Source organism: Chlorocebus sabaeus, chromosome 20, assembly GCF_047675955.1.
Source record: "Chlorocebus sabaeus isolate Y175 chromosome 20, mChlSab1.0.hap1, whole genome shotgun sequence".
Taxonomy (NCBI): domain Eukaryota; kingdom Metazoa; phylum Chordata; class Mammalia; order Primates; family Cercopithecidae; genus Chlorocebus; species Chlorocebus sabaeus.
In genome coordinates, this window is record NC_132923.1 from 9,354,413 (window position 1) to 9,377,964 (window position 23,552).

Genomic DNA, 23,552 nt, shown 5'->3' on the forward strand with positions numbered 1-23,552 from the left:
CTTGCTCTGTCGCCCAGGCTGGAGTGCAGTGGTGTGATCTCGGCTCACTGCAACAACCGCCTCCTGGGTTCAAGCAATTCTCCTGCCTCAGCCTCCTGAGTAGTGGGGACTACAGGCACATGCTACCATGCCCAGCTAACTTTTGTATTATTAGTAGAGGCAGGGTTTCACCATGTTGGCCAGGCTGGTCTCGAACTCCTGACCTCAGGTGATCAGCCCGCCTCAGCCTCCCAAAGTGCTGGGATTACAAGTTTGAGCCACCACACCCAGCCAACAGACTGCCGTTTTATTCCCCAGAATCTTTCTAAAATCACTACTTATTTTATTGAGAAACCTCATGCATCAGTCCCTTTGATTTTGCTGAAGATTTTTCAAGAAGAATACCACCCGGCCGGGCGCGGTGGCTCAAGCCTGTAATCCCAGCACTTTGGGAGGCCGAGACTGGCGGATCATGAGGTCAGGAGATCGAGACCATCCTGGCTAACACGGCGAAACCCCGTCTCTACTAAAAAAAATACAAAAAACTAGCCGGGCGAGGTGGCGGGCGCCTGTAGTCCCAGCTACTCGGGAGGCTGAGGCAGGAGAATGGCGTAAACCCGGGAGGCGGAGCTTGCAGTGAGCTGAGATCCAGCCACTGCACTCCAGCCTGGGCGACAGAGCGAGACTCCATCTCAAAAAAAAAAAAAAAAAAAAGAAGAATACCACCCATTGCAGCTGACCCAATGATAACAACAGTCCACTTCTTGCTGTCTATATGATTCCTCTTAAGGTACCACTTGTGATGAAGTTCTAGGGGCTTGGGGCTTGAATTATATTGTAATTATATTACAATATTGTATATGAAAAACAAATTATCCTAGACCTAAAAGCCACCTCCAAACTGTACTGCTTTATTTTTATTTATTTGTCTATTTATTTATTTATTTATTTTGAGGCGGAGTCTTGCTCTGTCGCCCAGGCTGGAGTGCAGTGGCACTATCTCGCCTCACTGCAAGCTCCGCCTCCTGGGTTCAGGCCATTCTCCTGCCTCAGCCTCCCGAGTAGCTGGGACTACAGGCGCCTGCCACCAGGCCCGGCTAATTTTTTTGTATTTTTAGTAGAGATGGGGTTTCACCGTGTTAGCCAGGATGGTCTCGATCTCCTGACCTCATGATCCACCCATCTCGGCCTCCCAAAGTGCTGGGATTACAGGCTTGAGCCACCGCGCCCGGCTTATTTGTCTATTTGAGATGGAGTTTCGCTCTTGTTGCCCAGGCTGGAGTGCAATGGCACAATCTCGGCTCACCGCAACTTCCGCCTCCTGGGTTCAGTTGATTCTCCTGCCTCAGCCTCCCAAGTAGCTGGGATTACAGGTGTGCACCACCACCCCCAGCTAATTTTGTATTTTTAGTAGAGATGGAGTTTCTCCATGTTGGTCAGGCTGGTCTTGAACTCCCGACCTTAGGTGACCGCCTGCCTCGTCTTCCTGAAGTGCTGGGATTACAGGTATGAGCCACCTCGCCCGGCCTATTTTTAATAGATTTCTAACTTCCCTGTAATCTTTTTTACTCCCACTGACAAATTCAAAAAAAATATTTGAAAAAAGACACCACCTATGTATGATACTGATAATGGAAGCCCCACTGTAGTCATTCACAAATTAGAATGCGAGGGTCTCACACTATTCTTTCACCTTGATTGAAGCAGAGGTGGGCAAACCAGCCATAATTTTTTTTTTTTTTTTTTTTTTTTTTTTTTTTTGAGACGGAGTCTGGCTCTGTCGCCCAGGCTGGAGTGCAGTGGCCGGATCTCAGCTCACTGCAAGCTCCGCCTCCCGGGTTTACGCCATTCTCCTGCCTCAGCCTCCAGAGTAGCTGGGACTACAGGCGCCCGCCACCTCGCCCGGCTAGTTTTTTGTATTTTTAGTAGAGACGGGGTTTCACCGTGTTCGCCAGGATGGTCTCGATCTCCTGACCTCGTGATCCACCCGTCTCGGCCTCCCAAAGTGCTGGGATTACAGGCTTGAGCCACCGCGCCCGGCTAACCAGCCATAATTGACCCTCTTTCTTGCTTATGTTTTTTTATGATCCAAAGTTGCCGCCGTATAATCTCTTTTTACAAATTATTGTTAGTGACAAAGCTATTTACCTCTTTTCTGCTTTTCAGGATTCTGTACCCCAAACCAGGCCTTGGCCGTTACAAAAGTACTTCTTCCAGCAACCCTCATGCTGTGCCATGTACAGTTCAGTAATACTTTGCTAGACATTCCAGCAAGTAAAGTCTTTCATGTCCATTCAGATTTCAGTATGGAGAAAGGTAGGTTACACCAGTTGACTCTGGTTTCCCCATTCTGTTTATCTATTTGTACAACTGTCCCATTCTTATTTGACTGCTTTTATATCTGTAGTTTCATCTGATACATAACTGTGGAATTTTTCTCAGGCAACACTTTTGTTCAACCCATTCAACCCCTTTTTTTTTTTTTTTCTTTTTTTTGATACAGGGTCTTGCTGTGTTGCCTAAGGCTGGAGTGTAATGGTATGATCATAGCTCATTGTAATCTTAAACTCCTAGTCTCAAGCAATTCCCCTGCCTCAGCCTCCTGAGTAGCTAGGACTACAGGCACATGACATCATGCCTTTTTTTTTTTTTTTTTTTTAAGAGCGACATGATCTTCCTATATTGCCCAGGCTAGTCTCAAACTCCTGGCCTCAAGCAATCTTCCTGCCTCAGCCTCCCAAAGTGCTGGAATTACAGGTGTTAAGCCCACTGCCCCCAGCCCTATTCAAATAATTTTTAACACATGCCTCCTAGAATACCCTGTGCTTTTCTATTACAGTTTACTATTTTCTTGTTAGTCCCCATTAACTCTGTGAGGCTCTGCATTGTGTCTCATTCATCTTGCATTTCCAGCATGTAGCACAGTGTTTGGATGTTTTGTTGAACTGAAAGATACTCCAAATTAAAGAACAGGATTAACAAGTGAAAAGTGGAAATAGGCATGATGTTAGGAGGACTTTATGTAAATCAGCTTATCTAAAAATGAAAGGATTCATATCAAATGTAAGGTATAGGGCTGGGCGCAGTGGCTCACACCTGTAATCCCAGTACTCTGGGAGGCCGAGGCAGGCGGATCACCTGAGGTCAGGGCTTCGGAGACCAGCCTGGCCAACATGGTGAAACCCCCATCTCTACTAAAAATACAAAAATTAACCAGGCGTGGTGGGAGGCACCTGTAATCCCAACTACTGGGGAGACTGAGGCAGGGAGAATTGCCTGAACCGGGAGATGGAAGTTGCAGTGAACCAAAATCATGCCACTGCACTCCAGACTGGGCAAGACTACATCTCAAAAAAAAAAGAAAAAAGAAAAAGTAAGGTATAAATAAGGTAGTGCTTCATCATGAGAGAACCTCTAATGCTAGATCAGGCAGTCTGAATGGTTTGGGTCATTAGCAACCACTGAAGGAAGGTTCATTCAGCAAACTGTTTATAATACCTGATAGCAGGAGAAGATGTGGAGTAACAAAGAAAAGTAATTTTTGGTTTGTTTGTTTGTTTGTTTTGTTTTGTTTTGTTTTTGAGATGGAGCCTTACTCTGTCTCCCAGACTGGAGTGTAGTGGTACAATCTCAGCTCACTGCAACCTCTGCCTCCCGGTCACAAGCTATTCTCCTGCCCCAGCCTCCTGAGTAGCTGGGATTACAGGTGCATGTCACCATGCCCAGATAATTTTTGTAGTTTTAGTAGAGATGGGGTTTCACAATGTTGGTCAGGCTGGTCTGGTCTCGAACTCCTGACCTCGTGATCCACCCACCTCAGCATCCCAATGTGTTGGGATTACAGGCGTGAGCCACCACACCCAGCCATTTTTGTTTCTTTATTTTGTTTGTTTGTTTGTGTAGGGACAGGATCTCCCTATGTTGCTCAGGCTGGTCTCAAACTCCTAGCCTCAAGTGATCCACTTCGGCCTCCCAAAGTGCTGGGATTATAGGCACGAACCACCATGTCCAGCCTAAACCTTTTAACTTTTAGTGTTACCCTACCAGGTGATGAGTTACAGGATAGACACATATATGTTTGTGACTTCAACTTATTGATGAAAAAATAAATCAGGCCAGGTGCAGTGGCTCATGCTCATAATCCCAGCCCTTTGGGAGGCCATGGCAGACAAATTACTTGAGGTCAGATGTTTGAGACCAGCCTGGCCAACATGGTGAAACCCCATCTCTGCTAAAAATACAAAAATTAGCCAGGCATGGTGGCAGGCACCTGTAGTCCCAGCTATTCGGGAGGCTGAGGCAGGAGAATCACTTGAATCCAGGAGGCAGAGGTTTCAGTGAGCCAAGATGGTGCCACTGCACTCCAGCCTAGGCAACAGAGTGAGACTCCGTCTCAAAAATAAATAAATAAGGCCGGGCGTGGTGGGTCATGCCTGTAATCCCAGCACTTTGGGAGGCCAAAGCGGGCGGATCATGAGGTCAGGAGATTGAGACCATCCTGGCTAACAAGGTGAAACCCCCTCTCCACTAAAAAAATACAAAAAATTAGCCGGGTGGGGTGGCGGGTGCCTATAGTCCCAGCTACTCAGGAGGCTGAGGCAGGAGAATGGCGTGAACCCAGGAGGCAGAGCTTGCAGTGAGCCAAGATCATGCCACTGCACACCAGCCTGGGCGACAGTGCGAGACTCCGTCTCTCAATAGATAGATAGATAGATAGATAGATAGATAGATAGATAGATAGATAGATAGATAGATAGATAGAAAAAAATACAGGCCAGGTGCGGTGGCTCACGCCTGTAATCCCAGCACTTTGGGAGGCTGAGGCGGGCGGATCACCTGAGGTCGGGAGTTCATCACCAGCCTCACCAACATGGGGAAACCCGGTCTCTACTAAAAATACAAAATTAGCCGGGTGTGGTGGCACATGCCTGTAATCCCAGCTATTCGGGAGGCTGAGGCAGGAGAATTGCTTGAACCCAGGATGCGGAGGTTGCAGTGAGCCGAGATCACGCCATTGCACTCCAGCTTAGGCAATAAGAGTGAGACTCCATCTCAGAAAAATAAATAAATAAATAAATAAAAAGAAAGCAGAAAGAAAGGAGGAGTATCTACATGAAACCTGAGGCAAAAATAAGTAAGGTTTTACAGAGGGAATGACCTTTAGAAGTATGATTAAGAGTGAACTAGATGTGAAGAGAACAGGACATTCCAGGCAATATAGGGCCCTAGAGAAGTTTGTTTTAGTTTTGGTTTGGTTTGTTTTTTTCCCCCAAAAATAAGATGAAATCACTTGGGCCGAGGAGGTTGAGGCTGCAGTGAGCCATGATAATGCCACTACACCCTAGCCTTGGTGACAGAGCAAGAGTCTGTCTAAATAAATAAATAAATAAATAAATAAATAAAATAAAAATGAAGGCAGTTTTTGGCCAGGCACTGTGGCTCATGCCTGTAATCCCAACACTTTGGGAGGCTGAGGTGGGCAGATCACCTGAGGTTGGGAGTTCAAGACCAGCATGACCAACATGGAGCAACCCCATCTCTACTAAAAATACAAAATTAGGGTGGGGCGTGGTGGCTCATGCCTGTAATTCCAGCACTTTGGGAGACTGAGGCGGGCAGATTACCTGAGGTCGGGAGTTCGAGACCAGCCTTACCAACGTGGAGAAACCCCGTCTCTACTAAAAATACAAAATTAGCCAGGTGTGGTGGCACATGCCTGTAATCCTAGCCACTCGGGAGGCTCAGGCAGGAGAATTGCTTGAACCCGGGACGGGGAGACTGTGGTGAGCCGAGATCATACCATTGCACTCCAGCCTGGGCAGCAAGAGCAAAACTCTGTCTCAACAAAAAAAGAAAAAAAATACAAAAATACAAAATTAGCCAGGCATGGTGGTGCATACCTGTAATCCCAGCTACTCGGGAGGCTGAGGCAGGAGAATCGCTTGAACCCAGGAGGCAGAAGTTGTGGTGAGCTGAGATCACACCATTGCACTCCAGCCTAGGCAACAGGAACGAAACCCCATCTCAAAAAAACAAAACAAAACAAAACAAAACAAAAAACACTGGGCCTGTAATCCAAGCACTTTGGGAGGCTGAGGCGGGTGGATCACCTGAGGTCAGGCCTTCGAGACCAGCCTGGCCAACGTGGTGAAACCCCAACTCTACTAAAAATACAAAAATTAGCCAGGCCTGGTGGCTCACGCCTGTAGTCCCAGCTACTTGGGAGGCTGAGGCAGGAGAATTGCTTGAACCGGGGAGGCGGAGGTTGCAGTGAGCCGAGATCACGCCACTGCACTCCATCTTGCCTGGGCAACAGACAAGACTCCATCTCAAAAAAAATAAAAAAATAAAAAGAAATAAAATAAAATAAAATAAAGAATGAAAGCAGTTTTTAAGGATTTAGTGGCAGTATATAGAATGGATAAGAAAAAGAAAAGAGGGGCCGGGCACGGTGGCTCATGCCTGTAATCCCAGCACTTTAGGAGGCCGAGGAGGGTGGATCACGAGGTCAGGAGTTCAAGACCAGCCTGACCAACATGGTGAAACCCCGTCTCTACTAAAAATACAAAAATTAACCGGGCGTGGTGGTGCACACCTGTAATCCCAGCTACTCAGGAGGCTCATACAGGAGAACTGCTTGAACTCAGGAGGTGGAGGTTGCAGTGAGCCAAAAGTACGCCACCGTGCTCTAACCTGGGCAGTAGAGCAAGACTCCATCTCAAAAAAAAAAAAAAAAGAAAAAGAAAAAGAAAAAGAAAAGAAAAGAAAAGAGAAAGAGGAATAGCCTGGCCACAGTGGCTCATGCCTGTAATCCCAGCTACTTGGGAGGCCAAGGTGGGAGAATCCCTTGAGCCCAAGAGTTCAAGGCTGCAGTGAGCCGTGATCACACCACTGCACTATAGCCTGGGCAACAGATGGATAACCTGTCTCAAATAAAGAGGAATAATACCAGGACACGGTGACTCATGCCTGTAATCCCAGCACTTTGGGAGGCTGAGGTGGGCGGATCATTTGAGGTCAGGAGTTCAAGACCAGCCTGGCCAACGTGGTGGAACTCTGCCTCTACTAAAAATACAAAAATTAGTCGGGCGCCTGTAATCCCAGCTACGTGGGAGGCTGAGGCAGGAGAATCACTTGAACCTGGGAGGCAGAGCTTGAAGTGAGCTGAGATTACACCACCACACTCCAACCTCGGCGACAGAGTGAGACTTGGTCTCAAAAGAAAAAAAAGAAAAGTGGAATAACAGGCAAGGATACCTGTGAAGGGGCAATAACGCAAGCATGAACTGATAAGGGTCTAGACCAGACTAAGGGGTCTGGACCAGACTAATTATCCATAATTATCCAACTGCAATAATCCAAGCATACATTTTGATAAGGGTCTAGACCAGACTAATAGAGAAATACTAAGAAGAGGCAGATGTCAGAGACATTTCAGAGGAGGAGTTAGCAAGATTTGGAAATGACTGGATATAGGGATGAAGGAAAGGATGTAAAGACAACTAAGGCCAGGTGCAGTGGCTCATGCCTATAATCCCAATGTTTTAGGAGGCTGAAGCAGGAGGATCACTCGAGCCCAGGAGTTTGAAACCAGCCTGGGCAACATAGCAAGACCTTGTCTCTCAAAAAATAAAATAGCGAGGCCTGGTGGCGCGCACCTGTAGCCCTATCTCTGAGGCAGGAAGATTGCTTGAGCCCAAGAATTCAAGGTTTCAGTGAGTTGTGTTCATGCCACTGCACTCCAGCCTGGGCAAGAGCAAGACTCTGTCTCTACAAAAATAATAAATAGGCCAGGCATGGTGGCTTACGCCTGTAATCCCAGCACTTTGGGAGGCCGAGGTGGGCAGATCACGAGGTGAGGAGATCGAGACCATCCTGGCTAACACAGTGAAACCCCGTCTCTACTAAAAATACAAAAATTAGCTGGATGTGGTGGCGGACACCTGTAGTCCCAGCTACTCGGGAGGCTGAGGCAGGAGAATGGCGTGAACCCCGGAGGCAGAGCTTGCAGTGAGCTGAGATTGCACCACTGCACTCCAGCCTGGGCAACAGGACGAGACTCCGTCTCAAAAATATATATAAAATAATAATAATAAATAAAAATTAAAAATTAGCCAGGCATGGTGGCACATGCCTAGAGTCCTAGCTACTTGGGAGGCTAAGGTGGGAGGATTACTTGAACCCAGGAGTTTAAGGCTGCAGTGAGGTAGAATTGCGCCACTGCACTCCAACCTGGGCAACAGTGTGAAATTCTCTCTCTTTAAAAAAAAAAAAACGAAGACAGCTAAGGATTAAGCATGGGTAACTAGAAAAACAGTTCCTACCATTGACTAAAAATAATGACACCAAGAGGTGGTCTGATGCGTAAGTTATTAATGACACTCAAAGCTTGTCTTTCTTTCACAAATCCTTTCCTGAGTTCACCAGCACTGACTCCTTCGTTCTGTATCCCCAGCTCTTAAGTGCCCTGCTTGTGTTATATCATTTAATATTCCCTGACATGTTGAATAAGAATGGTATTCTTAGCCAGGGGTGCTTTCTCACACTTGTAAACCCAGCCCTTTGGGAGGCCAAGGCAGGAGGATGGCTTGAGCCCAGGAGTTTGAGACCAGCCTGGGCAACATAGTGAAGCCTCATCTCTACAAAAAAAATACAAAAAAAATTTTTTTTTTTTGAAACGGAGCCTTGCTCTGTCCCCAAGCTGGAATGCAGTGGTGCGATCTCAGCTCACTGCAACCTCCATCTCCCAGGTTCAAGCAATTTCCCTGCCTCAGTCTCCCAAGTAGCTGGGATTACAGGTACCCACCATCACACCCGGCTAATCCTTGTATTTTTAGTAGAGATGGGGTTTCACCATGTTGGCCAGGCTGGACTTGAACTCTTGACCTTGTGATCCACCCGCCTCAGCTAAAAATACAAAAATTAGCCAGGCATGGTGGTTCATGCCTGTAGTCCCAGCTACTCGGGAGGCTGAGGTGGGAGGATCGCTGGAGCCTGGGAGGGCAGGACTGCAGAATGCCATGATCGTGCCACTGTGCTCTAGCCTGCATGACAGCACGAGACCCTGTCTCCAAAAAAAAAGAAAGAATGGTATGCTCAGTAAACAAATTCAGTTGTGGTTTCTCTAGGACTGTTTTTATTTGGTATCCTCCTCATAGTGACCAATATTGTGCTGATATTGAACACTCAAAACTAAATTCACATTTTCTCTTTTGCTGAATTCGCATGTCACAGTTTCTCCTTCCTATCCTAATTCAGTTGGCTCAGTAGAGCCTCTGAACCTTCCTGATCAGTTTTTCCTCTTTTTTTTTCAGGGGTTTATATCTGCATAATCAAGGTTCGACCGCAGTCAGAGGAGCTGCTACAGGCCCTCAGTGTGGCTGACACCTCAGTCTATGGGTGGGCTACACTGGTCAGTGAACGTAGCAAGAATGGAATGCAACGAATCCTCATTCCTTTCATCCCAGCCTTTTATATTAACCAGTCAGAATTGGTTCTTAGCCACAAGCAAGATATCGGAGAGATAAGAGTACTGGGAGTGGACAGAGTTCTTGGGAAGCTAGAGGTATGTTAAGGACTGAACCAAAACAGAACAAGAGATCAAGAATTTGAAAAGATATTTTTCATGCGCACTTCAAGGGCAAAAGAAGTTACTGAGTGACCTAATAAAAATCACCATGGGAAATGACCAAATCAAATGAAGAAAACCCGTCTCCTTCATAATGCCAGGCAGACTCCCAGAGTCCAAAATCTAGGTCATGAGCTTTGTCAACATACCTAAAGGAGTAAAAAGTAAACGATTGGCCGCGCGTGGTGGCTCACGCCTGTAATCCCAGCACTTTGGGAGGCCGAGTGGGTGGATCACAAGATCGAGATCGTCCTGGCCAACATGGTGAAACTTCGTCTCTACTAAAAGTACAAAAATTAGCTGGGCATGGTGGCAGGCGCCTGTAGTCCCAGCTACTCGGGAGGCTGAGGCAGGAGAATCGCTTGAACCCGGGAGGCGGAGCTTGCAGTGAGCTGAGATCGTGCCACTGCACTCCAGCCTGGGTGACAGAGCGAGACTCCCTCTCAAAACAACAACAAAAAAGTAAATGATTTATTGTTTGTCGGCCAGCTAGCTAGAAATCCAGATCTTGACAATTATTGTACTGTATATATTTGAGATTGGAACATACTGATACAAAACTGATTTTCTTCTTTTAAATAAAAGGTTTTATCTTTTCTCCAAGGTCATCTCCAGCTCCCCAGTTCTAGTGGTCACTGGCCATAGCCGTTCTCCCCTCACTCCTGGCCTGGCCATCTACTCTGTAAGAGTGGTCAACTTCACTTCCTTCCAGCAGATGGCATCACCTGTTTTCATCAATATTTCCTGTGTACTCACCAGTCAAAGTGAGGCAGTGGTAGTGAGGGCTATGAAAGATAAGTTGGGTGCAGGTAAGCATCAGAGATTCCTATTTATAATCTAGAGAGGAAAAGAAGAAAGAATGTATTACATTAGTACCCCCATCTGCAGTTTTGCTTCTGAAGTTCACTTAACTGACAGTCAACCATGGTCCAAAAATAAATGGAAAACTCCTGAAATAAATGGTTTAAATTGTGCACTGTTCCAAATAGCATGAGGAAATCTCACACTGTCCTGCTCTGGTCCCCTAGGATGAATCATCTCTTTGTCCAGTGTGTTCATACTTACCACACTATCAGCCCTTTAGTCACTTAGTAGCAGTCTCTGCTATCAAATCAACTGGTATCAAGGTATCACAGTGCAGTGCTTGTTTCAAGTAACCCTTATTTTACTTAATAATGGCTCCAAAGCACAAGAGTGGTGATGCCTGCAATTCGGGTATGCCAAAAAGAAGCTGGAAAGTGCTTCCTTTAAGTGAAAAAGTGGAAGTTCCCAACTCTTCCACTTTTTCCTTTCTATGTAAGGAAAAAACATAGTACATAGAGGGTTCAATATTATCTGCAGCATCCACTGAGGGTCTTGGAACATGTTCCCCACAGATAAGGGGGCACAGATGTTATCACAGTTTAGTTAATGGGAAACATTCAGCCACTTGACTAAGATTACTCAAACTAGTTGAGGCATGAATCTTCCAAACCTACCCAAAATGCAACTTTTAGGTAGCTTTCTTAACACTACCTAAATTTTACATTTAATTTCTATATTTAAGAATAGTTGTTCGCCAGGCATGGTGGCCCACGCCGTAATTCCAGCACTTTGGGAGGCCGAGGTGGGCAGATCCCTTGAGCTCAGGAGTTCGAGACCAGCCTGGGGAACAAGGCAAAACTCCGTATCAACAAAAAAGTACCAAAAAAAAAAATTACGGCCGGGCGCGGTGGCTCACGCCTGTAATCCCAGCACTTTGGGAGGCCGAGACGGGCGGATCACGAGGTCAGGAGATCGAGACCATCCTGGCTAACACGGTGAAACCCCGTCTCTACTAAAAAATACAAAAAACTAGCCGGGCGAGGTGGTGGGCGCCTGTAGTCCCAGCTACTGGGGAGGCTGAGGCAGGAGAATGGCGTGAACCCGGGAGGCGGAGCTTGCAGTGAGCTGAGATCCGGCCACTGCACTCCAGCCTGGGCGACAGAGCGAGACTCCGTCTCAAAAAAAAAAAAAAAAAAAAAAAAAATTACCTGGGCATGGTGGCATGGACCTGTGGTCCCATCTACTCAGGAGGCTGAGGCAGGAGGATTGCTTGAGACCAGGAGTTCAAGGCTGCAGTGAACAGTGATTGTGCCACTGCACTCCAGCCTGGTGACAGAGCAAGACCCTGTCTCAAAAAAAAAAAAAAAAAAAAAAAAGGAAGGAGGAAGAATAGTTGTCAGTTGAACACGAGTTTGCCAGCCTTGTAACGATACTATTTGCCATATTTTAAACTTTTTTTTTTTTTTTTTTTTTTTGAGACAGAGTCTTGCTCTGTCACCCAGGCTGGAGTGCAATGGCATGATCTTGACTCACTGCAACCTCCACCTCCCGGGTTCAAGCGATTCTCCTGCCTCAGACTCCCAAGTAGCTCGGATTACAGGAACACACCACCATGCCCTGCTAATTTTTATATTTTTGTAGAAATGGGGTTTCACCATTTTGCCAGGCTGGTCTTTAACTTCTGACCTCAGGTGATCCACCCACCTTGGCCTCCCAAAGTGCTGGGATTACAGGCGTGAGCCACCGCGCCTGGCCAATCTACCTGTTTTGTTGTCTTCAAAAGTATTTAAATCTTTTTGCATCAGGCAATGGGCCAATGTTAACCCTAGAACCAAGACTTAGCTCCCCCAAATTCTGATTCCAGGCATTACCTAGTTTAGGAACAATGCCACATTTGGATAGGATGGGAATAGTTATGAAAAGGTGTTAGAAAAGCAAGAGAACCATCAGTCTCCTTATATTGTATTTGTCACACCCGCTTCCCCACCCCTCAAGGGAAACTACTTAATTACTGGGAACGATCTAAACTAAATTATAGTATATCTCCTAATGGGAAATAGGTTTTTGTTGATGTTTACGTGAGCATCTGGTTTGTACTGACTATTATCCTAAGCACATTTATATGCTTTTGGTTTATTTCTCATAACTCTAGGAGGTAGGTATTTTTTTCCCAAGAGCTGAGGAAACTGAGATGCTGGCGCAGTGGCTCACACCTGTAATCCTAGCACTTTGGAAGGCTAAGACTGGAGGATCGCTTGAGCTCAGGAGTTCAAGACCAGGCTAAGCAACACAGCAAAACCTTATCTCTACTAAAAATCCAAAGAATTAGCCAGGCATGGTGGCATGCACCTGAAGTCCTAGCAGGAGGTTGAGGTGGGAGGATTGCCTAAGCCCAGGAGGTTGAAGTTGCAGCGAGGCATGATTGCACCACTGCACTCCAGCCTGGGTGACAGAACGAGACCCTGTCTCAGGAATTTAAAAAAAAAAAAAAAGGTATCTCTAGATACCATCACTAGAATGTATTGAAGCAGAGTTTTAAAATCTAGAGACCATGGATCCCCACAAAGAGGTCCATAGATAGAATTCAAGGTGTCCATGACCCTGAGTGGAGAAAAATTGCATCTTCTTTTTTCTTTGAGACAGAGTCTTGCTCTGTCGCCCAGTCTGGAGTGCAGTGGCACCATCTCAGCTCACTGCAACCTCCACCTCCCAGGTTCAAGCGATTATCCTCCCTCAGCCTCCAGAGTAGCTGGGATTGCAGGTGCCCACCACCACGCCCGGCTAATTTTTGTATTTTTAGTAGAGGCGAGGTTTCACCATGTTGGGCACTCCTGATCTCAAATGATGCACCCACCTCAACCTCCCAAAATGATGGGATTACAGGCGTGAGTTACCACGCCCGGCCATGCATCTTTATTTTCAACTGACCACTAACTTAAAGTTAGCACTTTCACTAATTATTAATATAGGCAGCAAACCATCATAATATCAGCAGTATTGTGTGCTTTTGTCACCTACGGAATTCATTGACTATACTTTCAGGGATCATTTCTATAGTTCATTACTAGAGAAGTTTCTCAGAATGTATAGAGAGAGAAAAAAAGAATCCGTAGATATATTCATGTTCCTCCTGCCATATCTAAAAAATATTTCTCACTTAAAAATTACAGTAATCGGCCAGGCATGGTGGCTCATGCCTGTAATCCCAGCACTTTGGACGACCGAGGCAGGTGGATCACAAGGTCAGGAGTTCGAGACCAGCCTGGCCAACATGGTGAAACCCCGTCTCTACTAAAAATAAAAATAAATAAAAATAAATAAAAAATAGCCAGGTGTAATGGCACACACCTGTAATCCCAGCTACTTGGGAGGCTGAGGCAGGAGAATAGCTTGAACGGGGAGGCGGAGGTTGCAGTGAGTCAAGATTATGCCACTGCATTCCAGCCTGGGACAGAGCAAGACTCTGTCTCAAAAAAAAAAAAAAAAAAAAAAATACAGTAATCACCAGCCTGGGCAACATGCAAAACCCCATCTCTACAAAAATACAAAATAATTAGCCAGGTGTGATGGCCTGCAGTCCTAGCTACTCTGGAAGCTGAAGTAGGAGGATCACTTGAGCCTGGGCGGCAGAGATGGAGTGAGCTGAGATCTCACCACTGCACCGCAGCCTAGGTGAGAAAGAAAGGCTGTCTCAGAAAAGAAAAAGAAAGAGAGAGAGAGAGGAGAGAGAGAGACAGAAAGAAAAACAGCCAAAAGGCCAGACACAGTAGCTCATGCTTGTAATGCCAGCACTTTGGGAAGCTGAGGTGGGCAGATCACCTGAGGTTGGGAGTTCAAGACCAGCCTGGCCAACACGGTGAAACCCCATCTCCACTAAAAATACAAAAATTAGCTGGGCGTGGTGGCGGGCACCTGTAATCCCAGCTACACAGGACGCTGAAGCAGAAGAATCACTTGAATCTGGGAAGTGGAGGTTGCAGTGAGCCGAAATCATGCCATTGCACTCCAGCCTGGGCAACAGGAGTGAAACTCCATCTCAAAGAAAAAAATAAAAAAGTCAGACGTGATGGTGTGCACCTGTAGTCCTAGTTACTTGGGAGGCTGCAGTAAGCCATGACTGTACCACTGCACTCCAGCCTGAGACCTTATCTCAAAAAAACAAAAACAAAAAAAACAGGCAAGTCTAAAGTTTTATTGAGGATAAGGTTAGATACAAATCAGAGTGCTCCCAAAAAATGACATCCTGAGTAGGAGAAAGGTACTGTGGATTTAAGTGGTCACTAATGATCTAAAAAAAAATGTTTTGGCCAGGCAGTGGCTCACACCTGTAATTCCAGCACTTTGGGAGGCCAAGGCAGGTGGATCACCTGAGGTCAGGAGTTCAAGACCAGCCTGGCCAACATGGTGAAACCCATCCCTACTAAAAATACAAAAATTAGCCAGGCATGGTGGTGGGTGCCTATAATGCCAGCTACTAGGGAGGCTGAAGTCTCGCTCTGTCGCCCAGGTTGGAGTGCAGTGGCGCGATCTCGGCTCACTGCAAGCTCTGCCTCCTGGGTTCAGGCCATTCTCCTGCCTCAGCCTCCCGAGTAGCTGGGACTGCAGGCGCCTGCCACCACGCCCAGCTAAATTTTTTGTATTTTTAGTAGAGATGGAGTTTCACCGTGTTAGGATGGTCTGGATCTCCTGACCTCGTGATCCACCCGTCTCGGCCTCCGAAAGTACTGGGATTACAGGCGTGAGCCACCACGTCCAGCCAAGTCTTCTCATTTTTATTACTCAAAAGTTTCATTCTTTTTTTTTTTTTTTTTTTTTTTTTGAGACGGAGTCTGGCTCTGTCACCCAGGCTGGAGTGCGGTGGCCGGATCTCTGCTCACCGCAAGCTCCGCCTCCCGGGTTTACGCCATTCTCCTGCCTCAGCCTCCCGAGTAGCTGGGACTACAGGCGACCGCCACCTCGCCCGGCTAGTTTTTTGTACTTTTTAGTAGAGACGGGGTTTCACCGTGTTAGCCAGGATGGTCTCGATCTCCTGACCTCGTGATCCGCCCGTCTCGGCCTCCCAAAGTGCTGGGATTACAGGCTTGAGCCACCGCGCCCGGCCTAAAAGTTTCATTCTTTATTTAGCTTTCTGACTCTGTGCTTGTGCCTTCAGCACTTTCACAACAATTTTCTTCTCCTCGATAAGGAAAGCACACTTGATCCAGTCATGAACACATTTAGCATACATGGAACCTGACATGTTTTTTGTTTTGGACAATCTCGTAAGAACTTCAGGTTTTACAGCATGAATCCCTTGAAGTCTGCCTGGGCACATGCCACATGCAGATTTTGGTGCTTTCCCATCCTTCTTGGTATAGAGGTAAACAATTCTATTATCAAGGGTTTGGGACAGCCTAGTTTTGTTAGAGGCTGTATTGTAGGAAAGCCTGCATTGGTATGTCAAACGCTGGACCATTCTGAGTGCCTGCAGACAATGTCCCTGGAAGAGGAAGAAGTGGTAACCAGCATTTTAAAGTAGCAGAGGATTTAAAGCATCCTTTTAAATCTAAGAGGAAGAAATAACAGGCTCAAGAATTGGAGTTTTACTACTCTGGAGATAGGAAGAAGTCAAAAAGAGGTGGTTGAACCAAGCATAGTTTACAACTGAAGCTCTCTTCTCTCTGAGAGAGCTGGGTTTTGGATACTTCTAACAGATACTCTTATTACTATTTTTAGTCGTAAGTTTTAAAATGCAGCATCTGCTGGAGGTTGCAGTGAGCTGAGATCGTGCCACTGCCCTCTAGCCTGGGGGACAGAGAGCAAAACTCTGTCTCAAAAAATTAAATTTAAAGGCTGGACGTGGTGGCTCACGCCTGTAATCCCAGCACTTTCGGAGGCCGAGACGGGCGGATCACGAGGTCAGGAGATCCAGACCATCCTAACACGGTGAAACTCCATCTCTACTAAAAATACAAAAAATTTAGCTGGGCGTGGTGGCAGGCGCCTGCAGTCCCAGCTACTCGGGAGGCTGAGGCAGGAGAATGGCGTAAACCCGGGAGGCGGAGCTTGCAGTGAGCCGAGATCGCGCCACTGCACTCCAACCTGGGCGACAGAGCGAGACTTCACCTCCAAAAAAAAAAAAAATTAAATTTAAAAAATGCAGCATCTGGCCAGGCGCGGTGGCTGAAGCCTGTAATCCCAGCACTTTGGGAGGCCGAGATGGGCGGATCACGAGGTCAGGAGATCAAGACCATCCTGGCTAACACAATGAAACTCCATCTCTACTAAAAAAAAAAAATACAAAAAACTAGCCGGGCGACATGGTGGGCGCCTGTAGTCCCAGCTACTCGGGAGGCTGAGGCAGGAGAATGGCGTAAACCCAGGAGCCGGAGCTTGCAGTGAGCTGAGATCCGGCCACTGCACTCCAGCCTGGGCGACAGAGCCAGGCTCCGTATCAAAAAAAAAAAAAAAATGCAGCATCTGTCCATGGTTGTTATAAAATAACTATTATCGGCCGGGCGCGGTGGCTCAAGCCTGTAATCCCAGCACTTTGGGAGGCCGAGACGGGCGGATCACGAGGTCAGCAGATCGAGACCATCCTGGCTAACACGGTGAAACCCCGTCTCTACTAACAAAATACAAAAAACTAGCCGGGTGAGGTGGCGGGCGCCTGTAGTCCCAGCTACTCGGGAGGCTGAGGCAGGAGAATGGCGTGAACTCGGGAGGCGGAGCTTGCAGTGAGCTGAGATCCGGCCACTGCACTCCAGCCCGGGCGACAGAGCGAGACTCTGTCTCAAAAAAAAAATAAATAAATAAATAAAATAAAATAAAATAAAATAAAAGAAAATAACTATTATCTTGTTTTGTTATGGCCAATGTATAGATCATTGTGAAGATTCAGCCATCCTCAAGCGGTTCACTGGCTCTTACCGGATCCTGCTCTTGACCCTCTTTGCAGTGCTGGCATCAACAGCTTTCATCTTCCTAGGTAAACAGTCCTTATATTCAATACCATGGACTTTGACATGGAAACTGCTTTTTTTTTTTTTTTTTTTTTTTTTTTTTTTTTTTTTTGAGATAGAGTCACACTCTGTCACCCAGGCTGGAGTGCAGTGGTGTGATCTCGGCTCACTGCAACCTCCACCTCCCAGGTTCAAGCAATTCTCTGCCTCAGCCTCCCAAGTAGCTGGGATTACAGGTGCCCACCACCACGCCCAGCTAATTTTTTGTATTTTTGGTAGAGACAGGGTTTCACCATCCTGGCCAGGCTGGTCTTGAACTCCTGACCTCGTGATTCACCCACCTCGGCCTCCCAAAGTGCTGGGATTACAGGCCTGAGCCACTGTGCCCAGCTGAAACTGCCTTCATTTTATTTCACAAACTAATAAGGATGAAAATTAGCTGCTTATCACATGTAATTTTAACAAGCAGTGTAAACTAAGTTTGCCTTCTAGTCCTAGTAACCTAGTGGATTAAAGGTCCTCCTCAGCCGGGCGCCGTGGCTCACACCTGTAATCCCAGCACTTTGGGAGGCCGAGGCGGGTGGGTCACCTGAGTTCAGGAGTTCGAGACCAGCCTGGCCAACATAGTGAAAATTCATCTCTACTAAAAATAACAAAAATTAGCTGGTGTGGTGGCACACGCCTGTAATCCCAGCTACTTGGGAGGCTGAGGCAGAAGTGCTTGAACCTGGGAGACGGAGGTTGCAGTGAGCCAAGATAGTGCCACTGCACTTCGGCATGTGCTACAGAGCAAGACTACATTTCAAAAACAAGAACAAAAAAAAAGGCCCTCCTCTGGATTTGGCAAATACACACCGCTCAGAAGTGGAAGCCACTACTAAATCTTTTTTTTTTTTTTTCTGAGACGGAGTCTCGCTCTGTCGCCTGGGCTGGAGTGCAGTGGCCGGATCTCAGCTCACTGCAAGCTCCGCCTCCCGGGTTCCCGCCATTCTCCTGCCTCAGCCTCCCGAGTAGCTGGGACTACAGGCGCCCGCCACCTCGCCCGGCTATTTTTTTGTATTTTTTAGTAGAGACGGGGTTTCACCGTGTTAGCCAGGATGGTCTCGATCTCCTGACCTCGTGATCCACCCGTCTCGGCCTCCCAAAGTGCTGGGATTACAGGCTTGAGCCACCGCGCCCGGCAACTACTAAATCTTGAGGTGTAACAGCTACTTTTGCTGAAATTCATAGTTAGGGATAATTCAAGTAATACAACAGACTGGGTGCAATGGTTCATGCCTGTAATCCTAGCACTTTGGGAGGCTAAGGTGGGATGGCTTGAGTCTAAAAATTTAAGACCAGCCTGGGCAACACAGTGAGACCCCATTTCCACAAAAAAAACTTAAAAATTAGCTGGGTGTGGTGGTGGCACACATCTGTAGTCCCAGCTACTAGGGAAGCTGAGGCAGGAGTATTGCTTGAGCCAGGGAATTCAAAGTGGCAGTAAACCATGATTGTGCCACTATACTCCAGCAATATCCTGTGATGATTTTTGAGATGGAGTCCCATTGTCACCCAGGCTGGCGTGAAGTGGTGCAATCTCGGCTCACTGCAACCTCCACCGCCCAGTTTCAAGCGATTCTCTTGCCTCAACCTCTCGAGTAGCTGGGATTAGACACCCACTACCACAACTGGCTAATTTTTGTATTTTTAATGACATGTTGGCCAGGTTGGTCTTGAATGCCTGACTTCACGTGATCTGCCCACCTAGGCCTCTCAAAGTGCTGGGATTACAGGCGTGAGCCACCATTCACAGCCTAAAAAAAAAAAGAAAAAAAGTTAACACATCACTATCATGTACATTCCATTTCCCCTTTTTTTTTTTTTTTTTGAGACGGGAGTCTGGCTGTCGCCCAGGCTGGAGTGCAGTGGTGCCATCTCTACTCACTGCAAGCTTCGCCTCCCGGGTAATCACCATTTTCCTGCCTCAGCCTTCCAAGTAGCCGGGACTACAGCAGGTCACCACAACCAGCTAATTTTTTGTATTTTTAGTAGAGATGGGGTTTCACTGTTAGCCAGGATGGTCTCATCTCCTGACCTTGTGATCTGCCCACCTCGGCTTCCCAAAGTGCTGGGATTACAGGCGTGAGCCACCACGCCCGCCCATTTCCCCACCTTTTAGTCAAAAGCTGAAGGTAACTCTAAAGTGGATTAAATTGGGATAAAAACTTCCTGTAATAGTGCATTACTATTACTTATTTTGAAGAATTATTTTTAGCAATATTCTCATTCTAGAGTTGACTTTGCCCTTTAAGGCCTTCCTCAGATATGCCTTGTGACATTTCCTTTGTCGTTTTTCCAGCATATAACGCCTTCCTAAACAAGATACAAACAGTTCCAGTTGTGTATGTACCAACTCTAGGAACACCACAGCCAGGTAAAAAAGCCTCTGTCCTCTCTTTGAAAAGCTCAGACATACACATTTAGTTCACTGAACTTTTCCCTCTTCTTTAGGTTCTTTTAACTCCACAACTTCTCCCCCTCACTTCATGAGTCTACAACCTCCACTGGCCCAAAGTCGGCTGCAACATTGGTTATGGAGTATAAGACACTAATCTCTGCTTGGACAAGTTCCTTTTAACTGTAGGGGAATGAAGATTTCTAGTCCTAGACAAGAAGCCTAACAACAACTTCTACAGTAAGTTTCCAGATAAGGCTTCTGAGAACTATAAATAAAGCATCCTAAGCTGTTTCTTAAAACTGGTGTGTTGGACTGTGTTGTAGAGAGTTAACTGTCAGACGGGCGTGGTGGCTCACGGCCTGTAATCCCAGCACTTCAGGAGGCTGAGGCAGGAGGATCACCAGGTCCAGCAGTTTGAGACCAGCCTGACCAACATGGTGAAACCCCGTCTCTACTAAAAATACAAAAATTAGCCGGGCATGGTGGCAGACACCTGTAATCCCAGCTACTTGGGAGGCTGAGACAAAGAATTGCTTGAACCCCGGAGGCAGAGGTTGCAGCTCCCACCACTGCACTCCAGCCTGGGAGACAGAGCAAGGCTCCATCTCTTAAAAAACAAAAACAAAAAAACACACACACCCAACACAACACTTGAGCTAGTATCACAATTAAAAAAACAAATTTACCCAATGAGCCTTAGGTGGTTAAAAATGCCCCCAAAGGGACTTTTAAAGTACTTGGCCACTTACGTGCCCCAAATGACTCTAATATTCTTCTCTTTCTGGTTGCCCCTGAATACTTGAGACAGGAACTTCCTAACCCTTAAACAAGACAATAAACAGGATTTATCCAAAATGTGTTTATTGAGATGGTTTCCCACTCATCTTGATTCAGAGTGCCTTTAGTGCTGCTTCCTCCTAAAGGAACATCCTGGAGGAAAAAGATTCAGAGATTAGCTGACATCAGTCCAGGTATTCTGCCCACCTCTCCCACAAAAGAAGCAGATGCATGATGATCCACCACATCTTTTATTTCTCTCAACTCTTAGCTACCTACTCATTTATATATCACTTTGGTCACTTCATATCAACTTGAGCCCTTTTATCACCCATTGATCCCCGCTTTAGACAGTAGTGCTTTGAGATTAACACATAGCTTTTGGTAGTAGCTACTTGAAAAAAAAAAATTTTGTAAATCCAACACTTCCTGTCTAAAAATTTACATTATACATGGTCTCTGTCACTGTAAGACTGAAAGATCCTGAGAAACGTTTCCATTTCTAGAAAACAAACTGAAAGCCCCAAATCACAACATTAGTACACCATTTACCTTCTGTAAGCCTTGCTTTTCCTCCTGTAGGCTGGCAGAGGACAGTGGAGCAGCCAACACACAAAACTACCGTTTGTGCATGGCTAAAGACCGTGGTGATTTTATAGCATCCTGAAAGAAAAGCAGATAACATTTTTTTCCTCTATTACACCCATATCTTTCCTGCACTTATGCCCAACTCATCATCCATTACATTGTTTCCCAACACAAAAAAAGTAGGGATTGTATGTGAAATGTGATGGGAAATCACGCTGAAATGAATCACTTCTCCTAAGATGCAAAACTTTGCCAGTCTCATACATTCGAATTTTAAGAGTATCAGGGAAAATATTTTCCACAGGCGAAGAAACTGAAGCTGCTGGACAGCTTCAAGGATATGAGACAGCTCACACTACAACATTTTCCAACTCTTATTGTCCAGTGCTTTCCCCACTACAGCAAGTCGTCTCCTCACCTGGGCATTTCACATCCATGAAGTAGGAATTGGGGCTCTGCACCAGGCGTTTCTTCTTGTGTTTCCTCTTCTCCTCTTCTGGGGAGGGATGAAGGAGATCCTTTGCGAGCTAACAGGGACAGAAATGCAGAGATTTAGAAACCAACGGCGAAAATGGGATGGTCGAAAACAGCCCCCACTGTCACACACCGGGGAGAGCTCGCCCCTCGCTGCCCCTGGTGTCTGCGCAGCTGGGCCGCCATCTTATCTCCTCTCCGCTCCCGTCTATGCGGGTGGCCCGTGGGCCGCTGCGGTCCCTGGAGTTAATGTCCTAAGAAGTGCAAAGGGTAAATGAGAACCCTCTACGATCCGAAATCAGCGTGAGGGGAGCGTGCAGACAGAACAGCGAGATCTCCGCCGAAAGCTGGACCAAAGCACTCACAGGCATGTTCTCGTGTGGGTAGGTCGTCACCGCCGGAAAAGAGCGAAAGCGGAAATCCTGCCCCTTATATTGTGCACACTACAGGAAATGACGCAAGGATCTTGTGCCACCATGCTTGGAAGGTCCTACTTTGGTCTGATGCGGTGGAGAGACAAGGGAGCTGCCATTTTCGGAAGGTCTTCAACTGTTAGTTGTGACACATATGCGTCACCATGTTGAAAGGGTTACCTTGCTAATTTAAGGTCAGCGTTTGATCACTATCCAGGGATAAATGGACACTTTTAAAATTTTGTGTCATACTTTGACATTTGGAGCCTAATAGGAAAGGTTAAGGAAAACACCAGGGAGAAGGAGCCATATCCGGGACTTCCGTACTATTTTTAAAATACCTATATTCTTAAATCTTTTTCTATTGGTTTAATTTAACAATTTAGGCCGGGCGCGGTGGCTCATGCGTGTAATCCCAGCACTTTGGGAGGCCAAGGCGGGTGGATCACCTGAGGTCAGCAGTTCGAGACCAGCCTGGCCAACATGGTGAAACCCCGTCTCTACTTAAAAAAAATGCAAAATTTAGCCAGAGATGGTGGTGCATTCCTGTAATCCCAGATACTTGGGAAGCTGAGGCAGGAGAATCGCTTGAATCAAGGAGGAGGAGATTGCAGTGGACCGAGACCGAGTCATTGCACTCCAGCCTGGGCAGCAAGAGCAAACTCGGCCTCAAAAAAAAAAAAAAAAAAAGTCAGATTCCAGTGAAAGCAGGTATACCAGAATAAGTATAATTATACCAGAATAAGTACAGTTCAGAGAGGTGAGCACGAATAATACATTGCTAAGGACGAAAAGTCCAGATCCAGGCAAAATAAGATAAAAAGAACTGATGGATTTTTATCAGGACAATTCACAAAAATTGAAGAGTAATTTAAAGGATTGTAAAGCTGAGTATGGTGGCCCACATCTGTAATCCCAGCACTTTGGGAGGCTGAGGTGGGAGTATTGCTTGAGGCTCAGAGTTCAAGACCAGCCTGGGCAACATAGTGAGACTTTGTCTTTACAAAATATTGAAACATTAGCCAGGTGTGGTAGCTGGTGTCCGTAGTCCCAGCTATTTGGGAGGATGAGGCAGAAGAATGGTTTGGGCCCAGGAGCTCGAGGCTGCAGTGACCTAGGATAGTGCCACTGTATTCCAGTGTGGGTGACAGAATGACCCTGTCTCTAAAAAACATAAAAATAGACCAGACACAGTGGCTCACGCCTCTAATCCCAGCACTTTGGGAGGCCGAGGTGGGTGGATCCTTTGAGGTCAGAGTTCGAGACCAGCCTGACCAGCATTATGAAACCCCGTCTCTACTAAAAATACAAAAAAAATTAGCCAGGTGTGGTGTTGGGTACCTGTGATCCCAGCTACTCTGGAGGCTGAGGCAGGAGAATCACATGAACCTGAGAGGCAGAAGTTGCAGTGAGCCGAGATCCTGCCATTGTACTCCAGCCTGGGTGACAGAGCAAGACTTGATCTAAAATAAACAAACAAACAAACAAACAGGTGAGACATGGTTTGG

At 46.5% G+C, this 23,552-nt stretch overlaps 3 protein-coding genes and 1 pseudogene across 4 annotated transcripts in view; 2 read left to right on the plus strand and 2 right to left on the minus strand.

Annotated features, from left to right (window-relative positions):
- Window positions 1-19,946, plus strand: part of NUP210L (nucleoporin 210 like) — a 168,165-nt gene extending 148,219 nt beyond the window's left edge. Inside the window, exons 35-40 of the mRNA XM_073008364.1 lie at window positions 2,146-2,295; window positions 9,294-9,544; window positions 10,212-10,416; window positions 17,274-17,378; window positions 19,694-19,768; window positions 19,846-19,946. Coding sequence (XP_072864465.1) covers window positions 2,146-2,295; window positions 9,294-9,544; window positions 10,212-10,416; window positions 17,274-17,378; window positions 19,694-19,768; window positions 19,846-19,946 — 887 coding nt within the window. The remainder of the gene's footprint in view (window positions 1-2,145; window positions 2,296-9,293; window positions 9,545-10,211; window positions 10,417-17,273; window positions 17,379-19,693; window positions 19,769-19,845) is intronic.
- On the plus strand, window positions 13,438-13,518 carry LOC119624516 (small nucleolar RNA U3; annotated as a pseudogene).
- LOC119624288 (large ribosomal subunit protein eL34-like) lies at window positions 15,524-17,556 on the minus strand. The gene has a single exon (XM_073008363.1). It carries the CDS (start codon window positions 15,864-15,866, stop codon window positions 15,528-15,530), a length of 339 nt encoding a protein of 112 aa, XP_072864464.1. The 5' UTR covers window positions 15,867-17,556; the 3' UTR covers window positions 15,524-15,527.
- Window positions 19,947-20,636: 690 nt separating the features above from the next.
- RPS27 (ribosomal protein S27) lies at window positions 20,637-22,072 on the minus strand. 2 transcript variants are annotated; one of them, XM_007977018.3, is made up of 4 exons: window positions 21,997-22,072; window positions 21,576-21,684; window positions 21,122-21,232; window positions 20,637-20,722 (listed from the first exon to the last, which is right to left on the minus strand). In XM_007977018.3, exons 1-4 carry the CDS (start codon window positions 22,000-22,002, stop codon window positions 20,694-20,696), a joined length of 255 nt encoding a protein of 84 aa, XP_007975209.1. In that variant the 5' UTR covers window positions 22,003-22,072; the 3' UTR covers window positions 20,637-20,693. The 2 variants fall into 2 exon arrangements, with proteins under 2 accessions (XP_007975209.1, XP_037853837.1); XM_037997909.2 differs by having other exon boundaries at window positions 21,765-22,036.
- Window positions 22,073-23,552: the final 1,480 nt, after the last annotated feature.

What these genes read in the sequence shown, in the direction of transcription:
- LOC119624288 (XM_073008363.1), bottom strand. Translation starts at nt 15,866, where the DNA reads ATGGTCCAGCGTTTGACATACCAATGCAGGCTTTCCTACAATACAGCC.
- RPS27 (XM_007977018.3), bottom strand. An exon ending in CATGGATGTGAAATGCCCAG is followed by an intron (nt 21,233 to 21,575) that starts GTGAGGAGACGA and finishes CTTTTCTTTCAG; the next exon opens with GATGCTATAAAATCACCACG. An exon ending in AAAAGCAAGGCTTACAGAAG is followed by an intron (nt 20,723 to 21,121) that starts GTAAATGGTGTA and finishes TTTTTCCTCCAG; the next exon opens with GATGTTCCTTTAGGAGGAAG.